Genomic DNA, 25,401 nt, shown 5'->3' on the forward strand with positions numbered 1-25,401 from the left:
ACTCTGGAGCTGGTCTATGGGGAGAGCGGGCGCTCCTCCTGGCTCCAGCGGGCTGGTGTCACTGCTCTCCGCCGTGCCTTGTATCTTCTGCCCGCAAATCAGCCCGACGGGCCCCGGACACAGAGACATGAGTAATTCAGGATCCGCCCTCCCGGGCACCCCGGCTACCCCCGGCCCTGACACGTACAAAGGCTGGCTCTTCAAATGGACCAACTACTTGAAGGGTTACCAGAGGCGCTGGTTCGTGCTGAGCAATGGTCTGCTGTCCTATTACAGGTATCAGTCTGAGGGCTCATTGATATGAAGTTTGTGGTGTTGAGACAAGTGTGTGCCAGGCTGCTGACAGGAGTGGGGGGTCATGATGGTACCCACTGTGCCATGGCACAGCCAGGGTATTCACAGGGTATTCATTGTGCCAACAGGTGACTAATGCCTGGTGACAGGTGGGCATGGGGCATCCCCGGGGGGGGGGGGGGGGACTATGCTGGAAATGGTCCATTAGCTTCTAGATGGCACTCAGAGGACAAGGTGAGCCTGGCATGGCAGTGATAGGGTGGGCAGATTAGGGGGGCAGTATCCATGATCTGTCATTCTGGATATCATCCAGGTGAGCCCAGCCAGGTGTGCTGACAGGTATGGTCATGTGACTGAATGGGTCACTTCTATTAGTGACATGATGAATGGGCAGGGAGCATCCATGGTTATTGATTTATTAGATGTCTTCCAGTGCACCGACATGTCATGAGGTGAGAAGGACAAACCGAGCTTGGTGTCATAATGGATGGGCAGGCTGGTATGGTGATGTGACATGATAGCTAGATTTCAGTAGGTGCATGGTATACAGGTAGGTAACACCTGGGGATGCATGGACTGGCAGCATCTATGATCTGTCATTTATTAGGTGTCCTGATTTTATTCAGAGGATCAACATGTAATGAGATGAAAAGAGGACCAGCCAGCTCTGCTGTCATGATGGATGGACGAGTATGGTGATGTGGCATGATGGGTAGGTTTCAGCAGATGCGTGGTGGTCAGGCAGGTAACGCTTAGTGTGGTGTTGGCTAGACAGGTAGCATCCATGATATGTCATTTATTATATGCTATGATTTTATTCAGAGACCAGCAGATGGGCAGCCATGTGATGACAACCAGAAAGGAGAACAATCTGGGTGCAGCGACATGACCATGTATAGGCAGGTATGGTGACAGAATAGGTGGGTAACTTTTAAAAGTTTCATGGTGCACTGGCAGGTAACACCTGGTGTGGTGAGGGCTGGACAGATGGCTATGGCAATGTAATATATTAGGTAGCAGTGTTCTCCCCTGCCCTTTTTAGCTGGGCGCATCACCCGGCACTTTTCAATAACCACCCGGATGTTTTTGGGTGGTTACTGAATAGCTGAAACACAATACAAGGGCTGCCACCCGCCTACTATTTCTGCCCACCCGGCTTAAATAAAATTTCTGGGTTCAACACTGGGTAGGTAGCTTTCAGTAAGTGAATGGTAGACAGGTAAGTAACGCCTGGTGTGGTGATGACCGGACAGAAGGGTATGGTAATGTAACATACCAGGTAGGTAGCTTTCAGTAGGTGAATGGTGCACTGGCATGTAACATATGGTGTGGTGATGGATGGACAGGAGGTTATGGTAATATAATATATTAGGTAGGTAGCTTTCAGTGGGTGAATGGTGGACAGGTAAGTAACGTCTGTTGTTGTGGTGATGGATGGGCAGGCTGGTCTGTTGTGCTGACGGATAGGTTGACAGTTTAATGAGCGCACATGCCGGTGTATTAAGAGAAGGTGACATTGACTTGTATCGTCTGTAGAGTCTAATAATCAGTCATTTTAAAATAAAGCATTTTACATTTGTTAGGTGTTCTATTTGCTTATTTTTTAGGTTGTCTAACAAGTAAATTTAAATTTAATTACATTATCACCATGTTTGTTCAAGGACAGGAACCTCCTATATATTATATGATGGCTGTACACACGATGCATGCATCTACCTATCATAGCTTAATTCTCACTAAAATATAAAATAATGCGGGAGGTGAATGGTGTCCATCTGGAGGTGAGAAGATGTGGGAAAATATATGTTGTCAGTAAAAGTAAGCTACTGGCTGCGCTCATACACTGGGGCCTCAGAGAAGAATAAGGTCCCCATAAGGAAAGAACTTGGTTCAGTGCAGTAGTGATCAAATATATACTTATACAGGTAGTCCCTGGGTTACATACGAGATAGGGAATGTAGGTTTGTTTTTAAGTTGAATTTGTATGTAAGTTGGAAAAAGTACATTATTTTAATAAATGCAATTAGGACAGATGTTTCTCTCAACATAATATTAGGCAGCATGGTATCAGTTACTGTATAAAATCCTCACTGTGAGTTAATCATAAACAAAGCAAAAAAACAAAAAAAACTTTATGGAGCATAGACATTCATTAACTTCTGGTGCAAGATGTGTTTTTAATATGAAAAAAGAATCAACTGCAGAGTTTGTCTTGGTCATTAGGTAGTTACAAGAAGTTGCAGAAGTCATGCGAACTGCACCCCTCCCCCCTATCGAGCCTCCATCCTGCACACAAACAAGCAGGGAACCCTTGTTTGTATCTATGAGTCATCTGTATGTCCTTAACTTGGGGACTACCCCTACTGTATGATTTTCAACTTGGTTAACACAGATATAGTATGTGCAACAATCTGAGAGCAAAGCTGTGTTCACATCAACACTTTATCAGGCAATGAAGAAATCCAGGGTCTCCCATTCCTTGTCATAGTAACCCTCTGCCTAAAATACTTTTAGTGAGTCGGTGACCTGAAGCTGTATTGAGAATAGAAGTTAAGAGATTACTCCAACTTGCTTCATCAAGTCTGTGGCTGAAGAATTGAAACCAGGGAACTTTTTCATAAGGACCCATTGATTTTAGAAGTATAATTGTAGTCATTGTTATCCTTTTTTATTATTATTATTATATGAGCTGCCAACATTCTATGTGGCATTGTAAACAAAAAAAACCAAAAGGGTACAAATTTATAGACCAGTCATAACATGACATAGGCAATCCTCATACTTCTAAGAAGAAGAGGATGCACCCTGCAGAATATGATACTTATATCTTTATCATGTCATCTATTCATCCCCAGGTCCATTATTTTCCTGTATGTGTCATATGTATTCCACAGGGGTTTTCTTTTTAATAACCGTCAGCAGTCTCATCTCCTACAAAATCCATTCACACAGTTTAGGCAAAAGTTCAATAATGACTTAATTAAAACCATGGGTATGGTACACTTTTGTCATTAGCAAGTGAACATAACAATAAAACTTCAACACAATAGCACAATGCAGGCAAAGACAACAGTTGACTGCTGACTCAATGACATGAAAAATCAGGTTAAGAAAACCATTAATCTGCCATCTACGTTCATTTACTGTTTTAATAGATGGCTGGTACAAATCAGGAATACTTGGTAGTTCTCTCTGCTGGATCATGTGAGCTGCCATATGACTGACCTTAAAAAAACATTAAAAATGATTATGATGCTCTAAAACTGTACTTCTGTCTGTAATATGGTCATTGCAGTAATACATACACTATTAAATCAGTTTTATTAAAACGTAGGTGTTGAATTTATGTTTATAGGGTCACTAAAGGTAACGTACAAAAATTCATATAACGTACAAAAAGTCATATTTGTCTTAAGGAAGGTCTCTACAGCAGCATAACTTAGAGCTAATAAAATAATCAAAGACCGTCCATGGATATTTGTTTCTGCTTTTCTTGCTGTGGAAGTGCTAATAAACAGCACCTCCGTGCCTAACGCCCCTAAAATCTTGTGTCTGCCCCCCGTCCCTAAATGTTAAAAGCATGCATTGTGTTATGGACACAGTACTTTCTTTTCTCTCTCTTATGATGGGACACATGAGGACACAGTAAACTTTTTTTCATAAGAAAAGGTTACAGTCTTTAAAGATACACAGTCATCAGGAAAATATGGGACTGCCATTGCAAGCCTCCTCGCCTAAATGTTAGCTACTCGGCTGTATTTTGCTTCAGTACTTTATTTACTCACCTAGAGAATTTCTGCTATAAATATATATAAATGAGTGTCTGAATTTCATGTTCCCTCACTTGAGTAAGCATTCAAAAAGCCTTACGAACAACAAAACCAATGAAAGTCCACATGAAAGCCAGGTAACTGGCATTTTCTGAAGAAGGCCACTAATGGCACCCCCCACTTGTCCCTTTAAGAAACAAGTGTTATACAGTAATAACATTGGTAGCTATTAAAGCCTAATGTATATTGTGACCCTCTTGATGCCTCTTTATTAATATTATTATTTATAAACAGGATTTACATAGCACCAACATATTACGCAGCGCTGTACAGTAAATAGGGGTTGCAAATGACAGACAGATACAAACAGTGACTCAGGAGGAGGAAAGCACCCTTCCCAGAAGAGCTTACAATCTAAAAGCTCCTAATCCTTTAATGTGATTGAGGGTCTCGAATTGTGAGAGTTTCTTTTACAGGAAAAACAGATTCGCTAATATCGTCAACTGTTTGTGTCTCCGCATCTATTGATCATTTTGACTTAATGGTTGTCAGTAAAAGTAACACATGGTAATGCCATATGCCATCTGAATTTTTTTTATTTTTACATTTTGGTTTAGTAAACTTGGCGTGGTGAGGTTGTAGCTTGTCACAGTGTTGTGAGACATTAAAGAAGTTTTATGATCCATTTGCTTGGAGTAAACTAAGGTGTCCCTGGAAATAATTTTCAAATGTTTGTAGGCAGAAATATTGTGGTAATAACATATCTTTATAAAGGCCAGAGATTTGGAAATGAGTCATTGTAGTGTGATTAAACTGAATCTACGGATAGTTGTCAAACACAGCTCTGCCAAGATAAATATCACAGGATTTTACAGGCTGTGCATTGGTATTCCACATGTCTGTTGTCTTGGGGCAATTATTTGCTTTAGATTCGGAATATTAGAACGAGTGCTTATGGCTCCCTACCAAACTTCCCGTCTAATATTTATCTGCTGGGATGTCATCCAGGATGGATTGGTGCTGCGAGCATGGCCACATCTGTGCACTCCACTCTCAATCCTTTCTTTTCGCACACGATACCTGTTGCTGGCTGCTGCTGTATTTTCCCATCACTGTAATTGGTGCAGATCAGACCTTGTCGCTAAGAAGAAGTCTCGGGTGGCACAATCTGCAGGTGTATGAGCCCCATGGGTATTACTAGCCTGGCAGCGTTTCACAAATCATATACAGGTAAAACTAGAAGACAAAGACATAAAGCCAGTAAGTGAGAGATTTAGGTAGTTATGTAGGATAAAGTCACAAGATTTAATGATGGATGTTCAATTAAAATGAATAGGTCAATCAGGGCTTGTACATGAACACACAAAAGAGGAAAAGGCTTGTATACCATTTAGAAGAGTTCTTCAACACACATGAGGGCATTTGATGCATTTTATTTTCTTCTTATATTATGCCTGTATTGGTAGATGGATGGATTTTGCAGGTTTGATTGGTTATGTGACATTTTTTTGGTAAGAAGATTGTACAATATTATTCTATAGTACAGAGTTTCTCAACTAGGGTTCATCCAGAAGTTGTTAATAGTTCTTTGAGCAATGAGCATTTTGTGCATCTTAGGTCTCTTAAACTGTCACCAATGATCTTTTAGGTGACATTCTTCCTACTGACCACCTCAGTAGTATAGTGTGCTGTGTATATAGTAATGATAGCAGACCTGAAATTTATTTTAAAGGTTCCTCAATTTTATAAAGGTTGTAAAGCTGGACTATCAGGACTTAAAGGAACCCTTTCTATAATTACTATATCCTCAGCTCACAGTGGATTAGTGTGTTGGTCAGTGGAAAGAACGTCACCCATACAGTAAAGTAACAAAGAAAAAACAACCCCCCCATTATAAAAAAATAAGGGAAAAAGAATATGATCCTAAAGTGGTTAACAATTTCAATAATTCTTTATTTAAAGAAAATAATTATTTTATAGCAAGACCAGAAATTTGCCTTAGCTGTATATGTAGCCAATTATTATTTTTTTTATCCCCCAGGTAAACTAGGGAAGGATGAGGCCCTCTGTCTGATATTTATTGCTGTCTGTGTCCCTGCTAGGTAGATTCACCATTTGTAGTTCTTCTGGTGACTATCATTGAATGAAAAAGCAATGTAAAATCCAAACTTTCACTGTTGTCACCAGAACAAAAGGTGAGGTATATCTTCCAATAGAGACACCTGTCTTGGTGACAACAGTCTCGTCTTGCTATATCTGTAAATCCGAAATTGAAGGAAAATCTACCTAACACCAATGGGCACAGAAAATTATTACCGTGGTATTTTAACTCCTTTACTCCAAGAAAAACAAGCCTTTTTCTATAGACCTAGTTAATTCTATGTATGTTCATTGCAGAGAAGCGTATCGTAATCCACCCTAGATTCACTACAGATAATGTCCAAAAAAATCCATTTTGTTTAGAAAAGGGAAGATATTTTAAAGTTTATTGCTCAGACTGGCCTGTTTTTTTTTTTTTTTTATAGAATATTTCTGTTTTGTTACTGGAACTTGGTTGTTTTTCTGTTCCTCTCATTTTTTTGGCAGGGTGTTGAGTCATGTGCGGAGTGAATGCTGAAATACCTTATTCCAGCAAAGCCTGTGTCCTCTCTATATTTGTTCCAGATGCATACTTGTTCCAAATTAACCTCTTTAGGAATTTTAGATCACCAGATACAAAGTTCAGATGAAATCTGTTTATTTTTATATGAGGATTATGTGTGATGCTCTTTATAACTCTTATAAGCCATACGAAGGCTAGCTGCATAGTAACTGGTTTTATTTAAATACAGATTTCATACAATTGTATAAAGCCAGCATTTCTGCAAGTATATGTCACTAAAATCTCACTTGTGTCCCATTTATAAGTGTTAAAGGAAATGTGTAATTTGATATCCCTCTGTTCATCTTTGTATCTACAGCACTGTAGTTACCCATGTATAGGTCAGTTTGGGGTATCTGACTGCACTACCATATTGGAGGCACATGGGTAAATTGGAAGTTGAAGAGAGGTGAAGGACCCTGGCCAGCACACAGAGAAAATTTGGAAATTTCCAGAAGAGTTGAGGCTATAATAAGCAAAAAAGGAATAGGATGTGCCATGGAACATACTATTTGTTCTAGCGAGTTCAGAGGCACATTGCAAGTAAATATTAAAAATAATAATGGAAAACAAATCACTGCAAGTAAGCATACAAAGTTACTTTTTAGTGCCTTTACATAAGCCTTGTCACTTAAAAATCAATAATTTTAGCTTAGCCCTCTAGTAACAAATTTCCAAGCTGACTTCCCCTGTCGCTTGGTGTCCACACGATTGCCCTACTTTGGTGTCTATTCTCTCTACACTGCTGATTATACCTCCCTTCTTTAAAGAGTCTCCTACCTCGGGGGGAAAAAATAATTCAAATCTCTAGGTTTGGAAGCATTGCTGACTATCCCAGGCTGTTGAAACTTTATTGGATCCTCCCAATTTCTATACAATCTCACATCCTTCAGAGGCCCTACATAAACTTCATGTGGGATGGCTTTAGACCAGGGGTAGCCAAAACGATACTTTTTCTGCAAAAGGAGGTTTGGTGGTTCCTAACATCTTGCAATACTACCAGGCGGGCCAGCTAGCTCCTCTGACCACCTACCATGCTACTTGGAGTGCCTTCTTGTGGGTCAGCCTGAAAGCGTGTTAATTCGTTCATGTTGCCATTGATACTATTTTCTGGATTCCCTTTAACTTTCTGACGGATAACGCTAGTCTTTGCTTGTTGGCAACCTTTGTTCACAACCTTTCCTCCCAGCCCATGGCGTCCCCTTTCTTGGTTTTGATGGTCTTAGTTGTTTTTCTGGGTAGCTTTCTAATGGTCATTCATAAAGACCTTGCCATCCTCAGTGGGGTTTTGCATTTTTTTTCTGCTGCAGTCCTTTCATGATGCCCCCCCCCCTAAATTATCTCGTACCTACAGTTGAAAAATTATGCTTAATCAACACCCTACCCTCCTGCGCACCATAGCCAAAATGTAATTCACACAAATACTGTCTAACTGTGTGATCCCTTACTTTTGGCAGATGCTGCTCACCACCTGCCCTATGTTACCTGCTGGGAATAAGATATTGGCTGCTCGCTGGATGTCGCAATGTATTAAAATCTGGCAGTTTGTAGCCCATGGCCCTATGAACAAGACGTTCGATGAAACCAATCACGGGGTCTTCCTGTGTTGGTGTATGGTGCTTTATAGACTTAAAAAACTTAGTCCTGTAAAAAAAGCATTGGGAATGATCAATTTAAAGCTTTCAAGCTGTGCATTAACAAGTACCAGGCTGGGATATTGTCTGCAGTGTTCACAGCTGCATAGGACCCCCCCCAATCTGGTTTGAAAAACACCCCCCCCCCCCCCACCATTGCAGTGAAAAATGTACTTTTATGTGTTACTTCATTAATGACAGACTGTTTTTTTATTTTCTCTCATTTGGTTGTGCAATAGTTTGGGCCCCATTGGCCTGGTTATGGTTTAGTCTTTGCCTTTTCCCTCTCTTTACGTGAACCCTCTACAAATTCTCTTTCCATTCACCATGACTTCTTTGGCTCCAATCTTTCTCTTTTTCCCTTCTGTTTCTTTCTTCCTTTCTCTTTTCTTTGTCTAAGTTCTGACTTACTGGGGACACGTATTGGTTTTTATGTATCCTGGGATTTCTGGGTCTCTTCTGAACGATAATACGAGTTATTTGGGATCACTGTTTTTATTGACTTTCTTTACCCGGTAGTTGCAGCTCTGCACTTTAACCTCCATTCCAGCCATCTCAACCAGGATTCCTCCAAAGGTTGTTGGGAGTTCTTTGAATCGTTTGCTTATTGACCTCTCATTTGATGATTTTTCTGGGGCCAGCACTACTTGTCAGAGCCATCTGCATGTCCTTAATGATGTTTGTAGGTACCTAAAAGCTGTTGTTCTAGCTACCTCTGTATGGGGGTCATTCTTTGCACTGGACATCAATTCAAGATGCTTTTTTTTCCAGGGGTTCCTAATGGATAAAAACATTGAGAAAGGTTGCTATAGTCCCTTGGGTATAGTTCCTGATCCTGAACTTTGCACTACTTCTTTGTTATAATTATGTTTGTCTTAATAGGAACCTGCTTGTTTTTCATGGCTGCTCTGCTTTTGTTATTTCTTTGTATTCCCCTATATTAAAGAAACATAACATTTTACAGGGTTTCTGTAATGTAGCATAGACACAAGGTGAAAATGTCAGGTATTGGATTGACTTTTAGCAACTGTCACCCCTATACTGTAAATCTAAAAACTGTACTTTGAGATTTAGGTAACTTTTTAGTTTACAAATATTTCTTTTTTTTTACTTGTGTATTAGAAAGTTTTTAATTAACAAGATAGTCAGTTTGTGTCTCTGAATGCCTGTGCTGTCCACAAAACTTCTCAGCCCTGTATATTTGGTCTATTTTCAGAGAATTTCTACATCGTCTTCAATGCCACATTTGATAATTTCTTAGCTGGTCAGACGTGACCGATGTCACCAACAGCAGCCTTGAGAAATGTGCCATTTCAGCCTGTCCAGCCAGACAGTATGTAAATAGTTGTGTCGGATATCCCCGGCATCAGCAGGACCAAGAATAACATCCCATTTATAGTACAAGCCGGCGTTATTGCCGCATCAGTAGCAGACACTTTGTGTTATCCTTTTAATGCACAAGGACATTTTATCATACTGCGTTGTGTCCTGCGTAGAATAAATGACGTGTTCTGATTGGCTTTAATCGAATGTCATGTGGCTCTCCAAATGCTGTATAATTATATATAAATAAAGAGAACAGAGAATCTCCAATTTCTAATGTGCATCACAGTTTTATGACACTGTTAACGTATATGCACTGTTAACATAAAATAAGTCCATTTTAAATCACCTTTTTGCATGAAAGGGTTCACCTTTCTACTTCCTTTGCATTGGATGAATTTTATTTTATATATTCATGGGATACACATCATTAATTCTCTGCCACAGCAGTTAACCTACATTACCTCGTTGTGCATGATTAGCAAATATTTTGTATTATATCCTCATATGTTATGATTATATAACAGAATAGTAAGGTGTAGTGATCTAATCTATTTCCAATGGAGTCATTCTATAAGTGGATGTATACAGCAGCTAATATGTAGGACCTGTTAAATGTTTTTTCTGTTTTTTATGATTGTCCTTTTAATTTTTGTTCTAGCTGTGTCACCACGTCAGGAAATTGGGTGACATATTCACAACCGAGGCATATACAGCAGTGAATACAGGTCACAGGTTCTAACCTTCCCTGTGTTGTTCAAAACTGGGGTATTGTTTTCTTGTACCCCTACTCAGGCAGTCCTAATGGAGCTAAATCTTTTTTCCCTATTCTAAAACTTTTTCCCCCAATTCAACCATACTTAGAATGGGAAGAAGTGCTGCAAGTTCACATTTCTTATTTTCTCCTCCTGACATCAGTCTGCTGCTGCCCCTTCACTGTCCAAGCAGACTTAGAACTGCATTCCTTCATTGTAAAAGGGAAAGTCATGTCATCATAAGCACTGTGTAAATATAAGCTCCCATATATGTACTTCATGTTCTCTGTGTATTATTAAGATTGCTTTTGGTTCATATTTAAAGCAACATTCCAGATAGTATCCTAAAAACAAGGTGCTGGACTGTTTATAGCGTACTTAAAGCAAATAATATATCTGTTTGTTAGTTTCATAAGTTCATCGTGAGATTCCTTGGTAAGGGTCCAGCTGCTCCCGAATTGAACTCTCTCTTGGCAGCCAGAGGAGCTTTTCTGCAAAAATCAATGCACCCCATACGCCACTATCTTAAATTTTCTATTAACTGTTACTTTATTAGCAATCACAAATCCAACCTTTCACAGAGCATGAAGTTAGAGAAAATTGGCAGCAGGAATGTATTAACAAGGACAAGGGTTTCTGAATCCTCTGATTCTCTTTTGCTTACTGTCCTGGGCAGAATTTTTTTTCTCAAACAGGAAATAAAGGATTCTTTCAAACGGAGCCCCCAATTGCAATAAAATGGCAGGCTTTCCAAACCTTTCCCACTCTAATAAAAGCACTTTATTGGTGTATTTTTTCATTTGGGTGGGCTTTTAGTATTTTGAGGAGTATGTCTTCATATTGCTGACCAATGAGAAGAATGCCACCCTTACAGATAACCAAAATTCGAATTCAAAATGACCTGAGAGGTCCAAATTGCCCATGGAGCCTTGGCTACCTCTGAAGGAACCCAGAGGAACTTTATATAGAAGTACTGTTTTGTTTTTTTTTGTTTTTTGTTTTTTAGTGCCGTGATAGTAAAGAATAAATGGGAGCACCAGACGTTTGTGATACTTACAGCACAAATCATGGGAGGCTTTACGCTGCTACTTCTGCGCATGCCTGAAGCTTTTCATTCATTTGGGGGAAAAGGTGCCAATCTCACACATGCGCAATGAGATTGGCCTTTTTGTATTTTATTTTTCTATTTTTTTAGAACTACAACAGGCTACATCACTTTATCTCGTGCCTGTTCCCTGCAAGATTGGGGGATTTAGCCAGAAGAAGAAGAAAAAAAGATAGCAGTGCCCAGCGCTTCCTCTGTTTTGGGACAAAGCAAACTAGGACAACATGGGACTGTATGGAAGGCAGCTCTATAGGTATTGAGCGATCTGTGGAAGTAAAGGTAAGTTACCCTTTTTTTTTTTTTTTTTACTTTAGTTCTGCTTTAAGAGGTCCGATTTATATGCATTGATAGCCCCTCCCGCATTCCATTTATGTATGTTTCTGTGCAACATGACACATGTAAACATGCATGCTCTTTCTGTTAAAATGTGATGCTAGCCCAGCAGTACAGCTTCCCTAAGCACATGCCACCTTGCTGATTGGGCTAACTGTACAGTTCAATGAGGTCCCCCTTATGGTCTAGCCTCCGGTAAGCATATTCACAGTGTTGACTCCTGGCTGCCAATCTATGGCGGGAGATCCACATTTGTCATTTGGTACTTGCTGTTGTGAGTTTGGGAGCATACAGTAAATTCTTAGGGAGTCGTACATGTCCCCGATACGTCCTCAGTCCTCTAGAGCAGTGGTCATCAACCTTTCGGATCTATCGGACCGCTAAATCCACGGAATCTGGACCGCGCATGCGTGTGGAGTCGTGTGTCACTCAAAGAGGAAGAAACTTCCCGCCAGAGTGACTTCATGATGCCAGAACCCGGCCACTTTGCCATCGCAGGCTCAGTCCTGCTTGCTAAACATCCTAAACATCCACAGTAGCGCTGGGCTGATTTGGTGACTGCTGTTCTAGACTAGAGCATCTAGTCTCCAACCACAGTCATGCCTTTTATTGTGTAGCATTGCATATATTAAAACTTAGGTATGGCCATTTTGTGCTGTCAGAAACCACACTTAAGGCCCTCCATAACTTATAAGTTTACATATTACTGGTGTCCCTCCCCTGCTGGAGGAAACAATGAGGAGTTGCAGTCCTGTTAGCAGAAATGCTTTAGAATCTCCTATACCTGAGCTTTCTTGTTGATACAGGATAGAAGGACTCAGCATAAAAAAAAATTCTTTCACCTCTTTAGTAAACCAATGGATCCCTTTAAGTGATGTCCTATCCTTCCGTAGTGCAGCAAGCAGCTCAAATACAGAATTCAGAAAACGTTAATGCTGGTTTTATTTAAAGTGCATTATTACACAAAAGGATTAAATTGTAGAATTTTTCTTTTATTCAAAATCTCAACAAAAAAAACTTTAATTATAATGATCCTATTTACTAATCTACTACTGTAAAGAAGATCGTTACATACATATTCCTTTGTAAATAAAATACCTGGTAAATCCCTTGTTGGTTGGAATGCTGATGTATAGCACTCTGTTTAGCAGTGTAACAGTTTTCATTATTCAGCAGAGTTGTTTTTTAGCGACTCTTCTTAGCACTGCATGTGTAATCTCTGGGGAGAAATGTTTTTTATTTTAAATCAAATCAAAAATATTTGGTTTTAGCGCGGAACAAAAAACTGAATACAACGGCACATTAGTCTGTCTGCTACTTAATACAAAGGAAACGTCTGACCTTCTATTCAGCAAATGTACCGCAATATAATCCAACCTTTAGTGGCACAGCTGTCATTGAGCAAAATAAGGTACCTCCTCTCCATAATAATCATCAAATGATTGAATTGCATACTCTGTAATAGTCATAATATGGACCTGGATTAGCGTTAGCACCATGATCATTTTTCCACAAAACTGTATAGTGAAATATGGGGAGCTTGTGTCCTACTTTATAGTCCCCAGATAAAAGCTAAAAATAAATTCCATATCTGTGTCCAAGTTCCCTGTTTTCTGCTGATAATTTACCTGCTGTAGTCATGAATGTGATTTCTCTGTCTGCTATTCACAAGTCACTTTGTTCAATTAAAGCCACCATTTCCTTTCACTCACCAATGTTTATAAATCAAGTGAGCTTGTACAGCTGCCATTTAAAGCATTTGAAGACATTCTGTAATCCAAATATAGGATTTATTGGATAAATAAAGCTAGTTGCTAGCACATATATAAGCACAACTAAAAATTTAAAACTCGCCATTTTTTTTATTTTAAGGTTAAAGACTAAGTCAAAATGCAAATGCCATGTGTGACAAATGAAGTACACCCTTACTATTTCCATGGAAATTAGGAGAGTATGTAGCAGCCAAATGATGCTAATCAAATGAAATCAAATCTTGATTATTGATCAAATTGATTGCCTCCAAAAAACAGAAATGTATGTGTGTTTTTAAGGTGTAGGGACATGCATCCAACACTTATTGAATGTTATGAATGAATGAATGAATTTACCCTAGACATGTTCACCAGGAGTGCAGATCTCTTGCCATATTATGCATTTCTGTAATGATTTACCCCTGCACTATGAAGATGACTGTTTACGTTACTTTTTCTTCTTCTTCATCAGAATTAGTTTACAAATGGAACAGTTCAGCGTTCTTTTAATGTGCTTTTGGCAAAAAAATGTCTTACATTGGAAATATTAACAATTGAAAATAGGACATGAACTATACATACATGAATATAATAAAAAAGTACTTTTGTTGCACAGGCTTCTGTTTTCTGGTCTCACTAGATTTGGAATAGGATTTGTTGATCTTATTACTGCGTTTCCACCCACAAATCTGTAGTTTAAGACAAAAGAGACTTTGTAGGTAACAGCTCAGTGTACAATCCTGGCCCAGAACCCTTCTGGGATGTAGTACCTAATATTTGCATGTACAAGAGGATTTGTCATACCAGTCCAACCAAATAAGATGGCCAAAGACTACGAACCAAAAGAACTGGTAAAAGGTGAAAGTATCGGAGACCCAGAGGAGTGTAGTGATCACAGCTGTGTGGGGTTCTCTTTGCGAGATAAGTCTGCCTGAATTGGCAGCATGCTGTAAATACTTGCAGAATATGACAGGTACGACAAAGATCAGAGGTTTTATCCCCCGTTGATACAAAAGAAAAAAAAATCAGTCACAAAAATTCAACAGTTAACAAAAAAGAGGCACTAAAAACCCCTATAATTCAGAATATTTGTTTGAAAAAAAAATCTGGCATCTAGGGGAAAATTTTATTGTATGTTATTTGCAGAAAACTAATAACATTTTTTTTAGAACTGTCCTTCTGTTTTTCTTTTATTTTTGGTATGCATCACCTTCATCTAAGCACATCATTACCCTTTTCATAATTGTACTGTTAGAGTATTCTGCTTGAAATGTCTAAAAATAAAACTGTCAAGCTACTAGAGGAAGGTGATTAGGCAGGGATGTTTCTCAAATGAGATGACATACAGATCACTTTACATCAAGTGTCTGGCTACATCTTTTTTTTTTGTTTTATGTCACAGCTTGCTCTTGTCACCCAAACAAAATGACGTGCTTAAACTGTAGGCTTCTGTTTCTCCATCTGAGACCTAGGAGTCCGAAAGACATGATTTATGTATACTGTACTAGCAGAGGAGATATAAGTTGCAGTCTTTTCTAAAAATGTCAGATTTCCCCTGCTCAGTATTATAAAGAACAGTAACTAGCTTTGTTTTTTTTTTTATTAGACAGCTGGGTAACATTGAAGGAAACCTGTTTTGACAATAAAAACCTTAAGCTAGAACTTGTTGTGTAGTGTATGTCCCCCCAGGTTCCTGAACATCTAGTTAGATTTTTCTGCTTTGCACCCCCTAAACACTGGACAGCCCTGACATGCATGCTGCTCCTTGGTTATCTGTACACCCCAACTGCTGTCACCTCCCTAGATTTATGTTAGGTTAGCAAGGTTACAATTCAGAAAAGGTACGATGGTATACAGTCATACACTATTAGACATGGTTTATATTTGCATTTCAGTGCATCTCAGTACTTTGGGTTTCTCATGAAGAACATCTGAACAGATATAAATGTACCTGGAGGTTCCTGTACTATACAGTAAAGGCTGTTTTTATTTTTTACTGCTGCAGAAATGTCCTCATAATATGCTGCCCAACATTTTTCATTTTAGGGCCCACCCAAAAAAGTAAAGAAAGCTCTGATATGTTTTAGTTCCTGGTCATTTATTTTCTTCATTCCCTCGCTGCTCTCTTTAAAGAGAAAATGTTCTGCTAGAGGATACCAACAATAAACCTAATCTGTTCTTTTTCTATTATTATCCATATTGGTCCCCCAGCTGTTACTCTGCTACCACCATACTCTCCTTTGATAGGACAGATGTGAGGATTTGGAAATCATTTGATTAGGACTTGCCTTGGATTTAAAGTAGTAGTTCCACTCATTTCTACCAGGCTTCTTACACAATGCCAACATGTTTTTAGGCTTGCCCAAATAAAAGGCAGGTGCTGTTGATATAACATTATGTGCACATTTGGATAGAAACTGTAGATCCTAGGAATATGGACTTTGGGAGCCGTAAGAAACAGAAGCATAGTCAGTTAGGCCAAGGTCAGGGCAGGGGGCAATTAAAAATGGTCAGGACAGAGCTGGGGGGTTGGTATACCCAGAGATCAGGATGCAGAGTCAAAGGTGCAGTCAAAAAAACTAAAACAAAATCTGACAGGGACCTGAAAAACAGAGACTAGAAAGAACTCCTTGCCTGTCAATAGGCAAGTCAAGTGACCAGAGGAGACCATGTGATGTGTATGGAACACATCCTACCATTTTTCTCATGTATGCCTTTTATATGTCATAGAAAACCACAAGTATTGGGTATGGTACATATTTAAAAAAAAAAAAACGTTTTAGATACATTTAATGGTACTTGTAGAAAAAATCTTAAAATAAAAATAAAAAAATAAAGGGGTCGTTTTTTTTAAACAACCTCATTTTTCCAAATTAGTAGTACGCATGTATTCCAGTTGTGCAGTCAGTCATTGATCCTATATAAATCGAAAAAGTGGTTATCTGCTGGAGAATACTGAAAATGGTAGACAAAAGCCAACAAAGACAAGTTTCAAATAGATAATCTAAACTCTAGCGTCAAGATCTATCATCTGATTGCACCATCTTTTTGAGTGACAGATGCCACAGAAAAAGTCAGAAAAGAATTTGGTAAAATGTATATTAACAATCCAAAATGTTTCTATGTGAATCTCCATTCAACAGATAATGCAAAACTGCAGCTAGAAATGTTCACAGATGAAAAATATGCTTTCAAAGAACGCTATACCTACTGTGAAACTTAAGTTTTGGAACCACTGTGCTGGATCTGGCACAGGGTGCCGTACGTCAGTGTAAAGAACAAAAAGTCGTTATTGACAAGTCTATCAAGATATTCTGTTGTCTAGCATACTTCCAAGTACCCAAGAATGGCTAAAAATTAAAAAAAAAGTTCTTTCTATGAGCCCTAATTTGAAGCCTATCAAATGTGAAAAAACTGAAACATGTTTTTCCGACAAACTGACTCCATTGAAAGTTTTCTGAGCAAAAGAGGGTCAAACTACCTGTGGACAGCTGCATTGAGAGCTACAAAAGTCAAATGTCTGCAGTGAGTACCCCTAAATATTGTGCAAATTATTGGGTTACTGATCCCAATCTTTTTGGCCATGCCATTTTCAATTGTGTTATCATTTAAAATAATCTAATAATTCAAAATTGTCACCATTTACTTTTGTCAGTATTTGGGTTTATTTAGAAAAAATAGTGAGATCTTCCTTTTTGCATGTTTGGAATTACTATTGTTCAGTTGGTCTGAGAAACTGTGCTTTCAGCATTTATTTTTAGCAATGTGAGTGATGTACATTTACTAATAACCTAGAGGGGCTTTCAGACTGGAGTTCATTAATTACAACGCAATCTCTTTATTAGATACAAAAGCATTTCTACGTGCTGCAAGGTTTGATACCAAGTCCAACAAGCTGGTGTGATAGGAATGATAACATAAATATATAATTTTATTGTGGGTCAAAAAATACATTTGTAAACTATTCCTTTCTTACATATCACTAGCGAACTCCTTTTCGTGTAGTAATCCTGGCTGCAGCTTTTCACACAGCTTTCAAGCAAGTTAAATTGACGGGGGCAACAGTGTAGAAAATCACAACCTGCCTTGTTGGTTCAGACTAAAAACATGAGCAAGAAATGTGAAAATCCTCTCTATGGAACCAAGAAGGGACAATATTTAGAGATAAAATTTAAATTCTGTTGTAGTGCACAAGCATCAGCCAATAATGGAGAAGCATGCAGGAATAAATTAAAGAGTAAATCGATGTTGTAATTACTGGTTAATGATTCACATAATTTATTGCAGCACGTAAAAAATGGTAAATGATCTGGAGCATAAAGTTCTTTGAGAGTGCATAGCAAGCAAATTAAAATGCATTACTGCTTCTTGTAATGTCCCAGCAGCCCTTTTGGTGCCGTTTTTGCAGTAATATGTTGCCATGCTAATTTGCTTTGCATAGTTAGTCCAAGGGCATTATTATGGGCCAGATGATTAGAAGCAGTAAGGCATAGTTTGCTTGAGCAGGGTTCCTCAGGCGCTGTGCTTTTTGCTGTCTTGGTGATGAATCAAACAGTGACACATTGAGGGGCAGCAGACTGAGCTGTGAGATGTTGATGGATTTTACATTGGTTTATTGCAAAGTTAGAGGCTTGAGCTTTCTGAATTGTGTACATACAACCAAGAATACGTTACTTTACAGGTTTCCGGGTTTACAGTATAGATTTTTCTCCGGATCTTATCACTTAATGGGTATTAAAAAGATCAGGGATCACGGAATAATTTGCACCTACAGGGATGAGAAGGGTAGCATTAGATGTGTCAGTCTGCATCTTCACTCCACTGGGTAAATGCAATATTTCATTTTGACAAAAAGTTGTTAAGGGACTTTGTACAGCTGCCAGGATTATGACAAGAAGGCTCCATAATAGCACAGTAGGTGTTTTCACATTCTTTCCTAGAAACTAAACAGGACGTTAGAGGAAAACTCCCAAAGTGAGAGGAATTCCTATTAAGGAGGTCAACAAAAATAATGAAATTCCGTTAATGTGTATAATTCTGTGTGTGTGTGTGTGTGTATGTATGTGTGTATATATATATATATATATATATATAATTTGTAAGTCACACATCCCCTGCATGATACATCTTATCACATTACTCTTGCACTTCATTATAAAAGATAATGCAAAGTTATCTTCTAAAGTCCATGAGTTTAGACAGGCACAAACTCATATCAGGTGCTGAAGCAGGCCAATGTAAAATGGCAAATAAGTCTTTTTTTTATTATAGTTCCTATGCAAATATCATTTTTTTAATGCTGCTATTTACATGGCCCAGATTTTCCCCCATTTCTTCCTGGTGACTGTGCATAAACTGGGTGATAAGTTGTGAATTAGCTGGGTACTTTGGACAGCAGCTGGTTTGTAGCTACCAGCACTCATTCAACCCAGTTCCAGTTAGATATTTTTATACAAATAACTGAACCGTGTGATCCTTATATTAACTTCTTAATATTTTGTCCCACACTGCATCCTTTAAAGGACCTCAGAAGTATTCTTTCAACTTTGTTCAGGTATCTTTTTATATGCATGCCGCTGTTACCCCCAAAGAAGCCAATTAAGGCAAAACGCGTTGGGTGCTAGGAAACATCTACAATCATTTACCATATATTGGACATTTTTCTGTTCAAAGAGCTATCGCTGTCATAATTCAAATATTGCATTTGAATTATTTGTATAGTTTTAAATTTGGCTAACAAAAATATTCTGTGCATACTCTACCTTAGTTCATATGTACTTCTTTACTATTGTTGCTTTAAATTATTTGTAAACAATTTGAATACACAAAATTGTTTGCTGTAAAAACCCTTCTTTGTGTCTGTATATTAAGATGTTTTCCTAAGTTTTAGGGATATAGTGATTTTTTGTAAACGTGGAAAAGAAACCCTAATTTTAATACTCAACAATTAGCTGGTTACTTGTCTATACCCCAAAAGTTTTAGAAAATGGTGAGTCTCTGGCACTAATGTCAAAGGTGTTCTGTTGACAAGGCAGGTACATTCTGCATATTTTTTTTGTTTGTCCTCTCCTGAATGAGAGGATCAGCCATCATTTTAATAACCTGGGGTACTCCGGAGGAAAGCTTTAGGGGTCTGCATCCCTTTACTACACACATTTTTAGGGATTTGCTGCACATTGAAATAAAAAGGTAGCTAAAGTGCAAAGCAATTGTATCTAGTAAATAATACTTTGAATTAAACGAGAGTGTAGAACTTTTACAGCATTTTTGTACAGGACAGTAGGTTGTCTACATCAATGTTTTAATTCTGTTTAACACAGAGAACCCTACAAGGTAGCTGTATATCAATTATTATTAGTGTATTTATCGGTGTAGGGTTGTTGTCGTTGTGTTTTTTTTTTGTTTTTGTTTTTTTTAATAAGATGTCACTAATAACTGTTAATAGTGTTTGTATATCTTTTTTATTACAATTTAGTTAGGGCTGTAGTATATGAAGTTATAAAGCTAGGTCTAATCACATACCACATCACTGATTCTTCATAAACTTACAGCTTCATGAAAATCGCTGACTGGACTGTGCTGTGTCAGTATTCTTTGTTCAGCATTGCTCGTTTCTCCCACTCAGCGTCACAAACTCCTCATGCGTAGATATCCCTCGGATAGCCAGGGTAGAACATATCTTAGAAATCATAGACCGCTGTGAGAAAAATGAAGTCATTTCCAGAATATGGCCTATTAAAGAATTATTAATCTATGAAGACTGCTGTAAAACAAGTAAATGCAGATGTGATGGACCAGAATGCATTAGGTGTTTTTCCACTTAATAATCTAATATGCATATATTCTCTTGGTTCTTGTTCCCGTTTGTTCTAGATTTCACAGTTATTTAGTTGTATTTAATGAGGACAACCCTGTTTTTTCTTAATTTTTCTCCACACGGTCTATTGCAAAATGGATACAAACATCTATTAACTTTGAGTCTACCAATAAAGTAATGCAGCAAATGTCTGGACATATAGGGATATGTTAACCCCATGCTTATTTGACTATATAGCAGATTAAGTAGAGCCATTTGGTAGGGCTGACAATGAGTCTGGTATCTTTATCTAGTTATGTACATTTTTGAAGAGAACTTTACAGGTTAAGAACCATGAGAGGAGTTGGACAATTTCTTACAAAGCCAAACCTACCACTAATATTATGGATGGAATGGATTCTAGTCATATGCAATTGTTTATTTTCTTTTAATTATTATATTTTGGGCTTTATAATGTATTGTACGGAGATGGTATTATTATTTGGTCTGTAGGGCCCGAGAACTTTATCTGAACAATGTCAATAGACATTATTTTGGTTTAGAAACTTTCTTGCTTTGCTTTTGTAAAGATTGTACTGCTACAAATATATGCAAAATCATACTTCATTGTGATTTAGGGCAACTTAGTTATGTTGTATCAGATGAGCAAAGTATATTTGGGGCAACTTAAAAGAAAGTGTTCATGTTATAATTAAGTCTCTGTCTTCCATAGGACTCAGGCTGAGATGGCCCACACCTGCCGGGGAACCATTAATCTATCTACAGCTCACATTGACACAGAAGATTCGTGCAACATTGTTCTTTCCAATGGTGGGAGGACATACCATCTAAAAGCAAGCTGTGAAGTGGAAAGGCAAAGATGGGTCACTGCTTTGGAGTTGGCTAAAGCCAAGGCTATCCGCATGATGAACAACCAGTCAGGTAGAGAGCCTCTCTCAGAGCTCAGAAAAAAATCACATCATATATTTCCTTACATGTTTATCCCGGAGGATTTGTTAATGTTAGAGGCTTTGCTACACATATTGCAGGAATAAACAAATATACACCATCATGTTGCATTATTTAGGGGGAAAAAATCTTTGCTGCATTTTTAGTTGATTCTACAGTTTGCTACTCACAATATTTTAGATAAAGTCTATCAAAAGATGAAAACATCTAAAAATGATGCATGTCAACGAAATGCACAAGTTCATCCTAGCATGTTAGTGCAGATGGTAGGACAGATGAAGTGAACAAAAAGTAAGTGCTCTTTAAGCACTTGCCTTTTTACGTCTACACTGCATTCACATGTATGTCTAAGAGGTAACTTTACCCTCCTCAACATGAACATAAGACTGTAGGCTTCAGTGGGCACATTGAAATTCAACTTCGGGTACTCCTGATGGGACCCTTCAAGTGCTTTACAAACTGCTTCATCAGTGCAGGAAATACCCCAGAATTTATATTCTCACAGCACAAACACGTTAGTCCAATCACCTTGGAATATGAAACCGCAGATGTTGATTGTTAAAAATCAGGAGGTGTGAAAATGGTCATACCATCCTGTTTATAAATGTAATCCCATGAAAAAAATGCAGTTTTCTCATGGATACTTTAAATATCTCTAGTATGAACGTGCCTGAACTTTCAGAAAAATTGGTAAATAATATTGACTAGCCCTTCCGTTTTTATCTCATATGTAGCATGCAGAAATGGTAGCTGTAATGATTCCTGTAACACATTTTTCATACATCAGCCTTTGTATTAGGTTAAAAGGTTCTCTTTACCTATTGAAAAAAGCTTCATCTTCAATAATGAAATTTATTTGTCATCATTGTTCTGTTTATCCACTAACTATAATAAGAGTTGGTAAACAACAACAGATGGTTCATTGTTCTTTTACTTTTGTTGTAAGGTCTGTACGTATTGTGCAGTTATGCTTGTGGGTATAAGCAGCTACCTCAATAATGTAATTTATAAATATAATTTATACATAATTGGAATCCCACCTACACAAGGCTTTTCTGTAAGCAAAGTAATCGATTTTTTTGCATAAGTGGTCGATCCTTGCAGGGTCTATACAATGCTTTGGGCTTACTCACTTGTTTCACTTCAGCCTTGCATTCAGAATAACTGATATCAAAGGTAGTAATTAAAACACATTTTAATGATCTTTTGAGCTGGTAGTTCACTTAATCTTTTCCTCATACATCTCGACAACTAAAATTAAAGAAGACAAAGTGTGAAGGATCAATTTAAGCTTAAGTGTGAAGTTGAACTTGGCTATGGTAAACAATGAGTATGGAAAAATGAGCAAAGTTTAGGGAGTGTGGCTAAAACATTAAATATGTTTTTGATTGCAGCAAATGCTTCAAAATTTAACAGAACATTTATATTACAATGTCCTCATGACTATTCTACAGTATATATCGACATGTTTTACTGCATAGAGTATTAAGTATGTACGACATGGTGTATAGAGCTGATTGGTAAGAAGCTTGTACAGCGGGGCTTACAGGGGTAAGAAACATGTACCACATGGCATATAGTGCACAGCGGTAAGAAGCATTTACACCATGGTATGTAAAACACATAGGTAAAAAGAATGTACAACATAACCAGTGTTCTCCCCAGCCCCTTTTAGCCGGGTGCACCACCCAGCACTTTTCAGTAACCACCCGGCTGTTTTTGGGTGGCTACTGAAGAGTTGGGTCACAATACAGGGACTGCCACCGCCTGAAATTTCTTCCCACCCAGCTTAAAAAAATTTCTGGGATGAGCACTGATAACGTTGTACAACATGAGGTCAGGCATATAGAGGGTAAGAAGGGGTAACAAGGGTATGAAAAATGTAGACCATGGCATACAGGTCACAGGAGTCATGAATATGTACAACATGGCACATAGAGCACAAGGGCAAGAAGAATTTATACCATGGCATACAGATCACAGGGGTCAGGAGTATGTACAACATGGCATATAAAGCACAGGAAAAAAAGCATGTACAACATGGCATATGGAACACAGGGGTCAGGAATATGTACAACACAGTGTAAAGAGCACAAGGGTATACAGAATGTCACAATAGTCAGGAGTATGTACAACATGAAAAATAAGTAGTCATCGTGCGTAGAGTTTTTTTTTTTTTTTTTTTATGAAATAATTACCTGGCTTTTGGTGGCTTTTTGTTTCAGCTATAAACGGTACAGCTCATGCGCTGTGTGGCTTAGATATCGATTCTATGTATTGCTATGCCTCACACAGAGCCAGCCGCCGGCGATAATGTGCACGCGCAGGGGTTTTATCAGTGAACTAGATTGCTTTCTTCCCAGAAGTCCACCATGGAGCAGGCTCTGAAGATGGAGACCTTCCATGCATACAGCTATGACCGGACCTGGATAGGGTGCTGCAGGGTGACTGCACAATGCAAGTATGTGCCATGCTGATTATGGGAGAAGCTTACCACCCACAAACAAATTTGGTTCCGCTTTAAGTCTTGTTTGTCTAACACTATCTACTTATAATAAAAAAAAAAAAAATTGTATGGTTGATTTCTATATTATGTGCCTTCCAGTTTACCATGACACAAAGCAAGCTTTATTCTTCTCAGTTTCCCTGTAAATTCAATAAAATCATTTGTCATACAGGTAATGTACATGCAATACTGTCATGTTAGGAAATGTCCAATTTGGGCTTCGTTTTCTGAGTTTGACAGTTGCAGGAAGGATACTGGTGCAAAGCTGCAGCTTCACGTAAAGGACAGGTTAACATATTACAGTGTCCTTGCCTAACTAGAACAAAGAGCTGAATTGCATTGAAACAGAAAAAGCTTTGACACTCTAGCCTCTTTTTGTCTTTTGATAATTGTGAGGAAATAATTTCCCTACATAATGATAAATCTGATTTGTCCAAATTACGCTTTCCATAACTAAATTCTCACTGGCAAGGTTAATTCAGGCTTTCAGGCTATATAATTCAGGCTATATATATATATATATATATATATATATATATATATATATTCTTCTTGCATCTTTATTACAAATACACTTAAACACGGTGCAATAATTTGATATAACCATCCATTAAAGTGAAGCTGTTTTGTGGAATAATCTTAACTGTTAATCTTAATTCTTTAGAGTATTTTCAGCAACTTTCAGAATGCTTGCCTACCATCTGACAATGCCTGTATGTGTGGATTGGTCATGTAAGCATTGAGATATAGGCAGGGGCTTATTTTTCAGCGTTAAAGAAATTATTAAATCATCCCTGTGAACCTAAGAAGAAATGACCAGCTCCTCTTTGCAATACAAGAAGTTGAATACTTACCTCTCTGTTACATTTTCAATGTCTATATTGGCACTGCTGCTATTTTGTACCTCTAGGTGTGTTTGACAGAATCTCTCCAGCGGGGCATCGTAGTTCCTACTAGTCACCAATTTGAACTGTGGTATATTTCAAAACCTTAAAACAATATACCAGTAAGTAACAGTAAGTCTATCTTACTGATAATGTTTTTTGGTTGCAGGAGAAAAAGGAGACCCTGTACAAAGAGAGCATGTCTTTTGTGTATAAATCAGTTTTCATAATACCATTTTTATTTTGTATGTTGCATGTGTTATAGTGCATAGTACATTCTGTTTTTCATTTGTTTGTGCCTCCCTCACTTTCTTTTCAATAAATTATTTACTAATTATGACTCATTTTGTAGCTTCATTTGTTGTTTTTGTCTTTTGTGTCCAAAATAGCAGTAGCCATAATTTATTTGTAGATGATAGTCACATGTGCTATAGTGAGTTGATATGTGTTCTGCCAGTATACCCAGCACACTTTGTTGTATTCATCTATTGCATGTTTGATTTGATAACTTGTTTTACTTTTAAAGAGGCACAGAAAAATAAAACTTGTATATACTCTATCCCATTCCAATGGGCACCTCTATGCTGCTAGTTAGTGGGATAGCAGAGTGGATGGCCAGGCTTCATTATGTGCCTGTATA

General features: G+C 38.0%; 1 protein-coding gene across 4 annotated transcripts; it reads left to right on the top strand.

Moving 5' to 3' along the window:
• The first annotated feature begins 16 nt into the window (after positions 1-16).
• Positions 17-24,373, top strand: LOC140333950 (oxysterol-binding protein 2-like). 4 transcript variants are annotated; one of them, XM_072415984.1, is made up of 3 exons: positions 17-276; positions 21,136-21,344; positions 23,597-24,373. In XM_072415984.1, exons 1-3 carry the CDS (start codon positions 17-19, stop codon positions 23,683-23,685), a joined length of 558 nt encoding a protein of 185 aa, XP_072272085.1. In that variant the 3' UTR covers positions 23,686-24,373. The 4 variants fall into 4 exon arrangements, with proteins under 4 accessions (XP_072272085.1, XP_072272089.1, XP_072272087.1 ...); XM_072415988.1 differs by having other exon boundaries at positions 23,667-24,373; XM_072415986.1 differs by having other exon boundaries at positions 23,735-24,373.
• Positions 24,374-25,401: the final 1,028 nt, after the last annotated feature.

The sequence above is a fragment of the Pyxicephalus adspersus genome, chromosome 6, assembly GCF_032062135.1.
Source record: "Pyxicephalus adspersus chromosome 6, UCB_Pads_2.0, whole genome shotgun sequence".
NCBI lineage: Eukaryota > Metazoa > Chordata > Amphibia > Anura > Pyxicephalidae > Pyxicephalus > Pyxicephalus adspersus.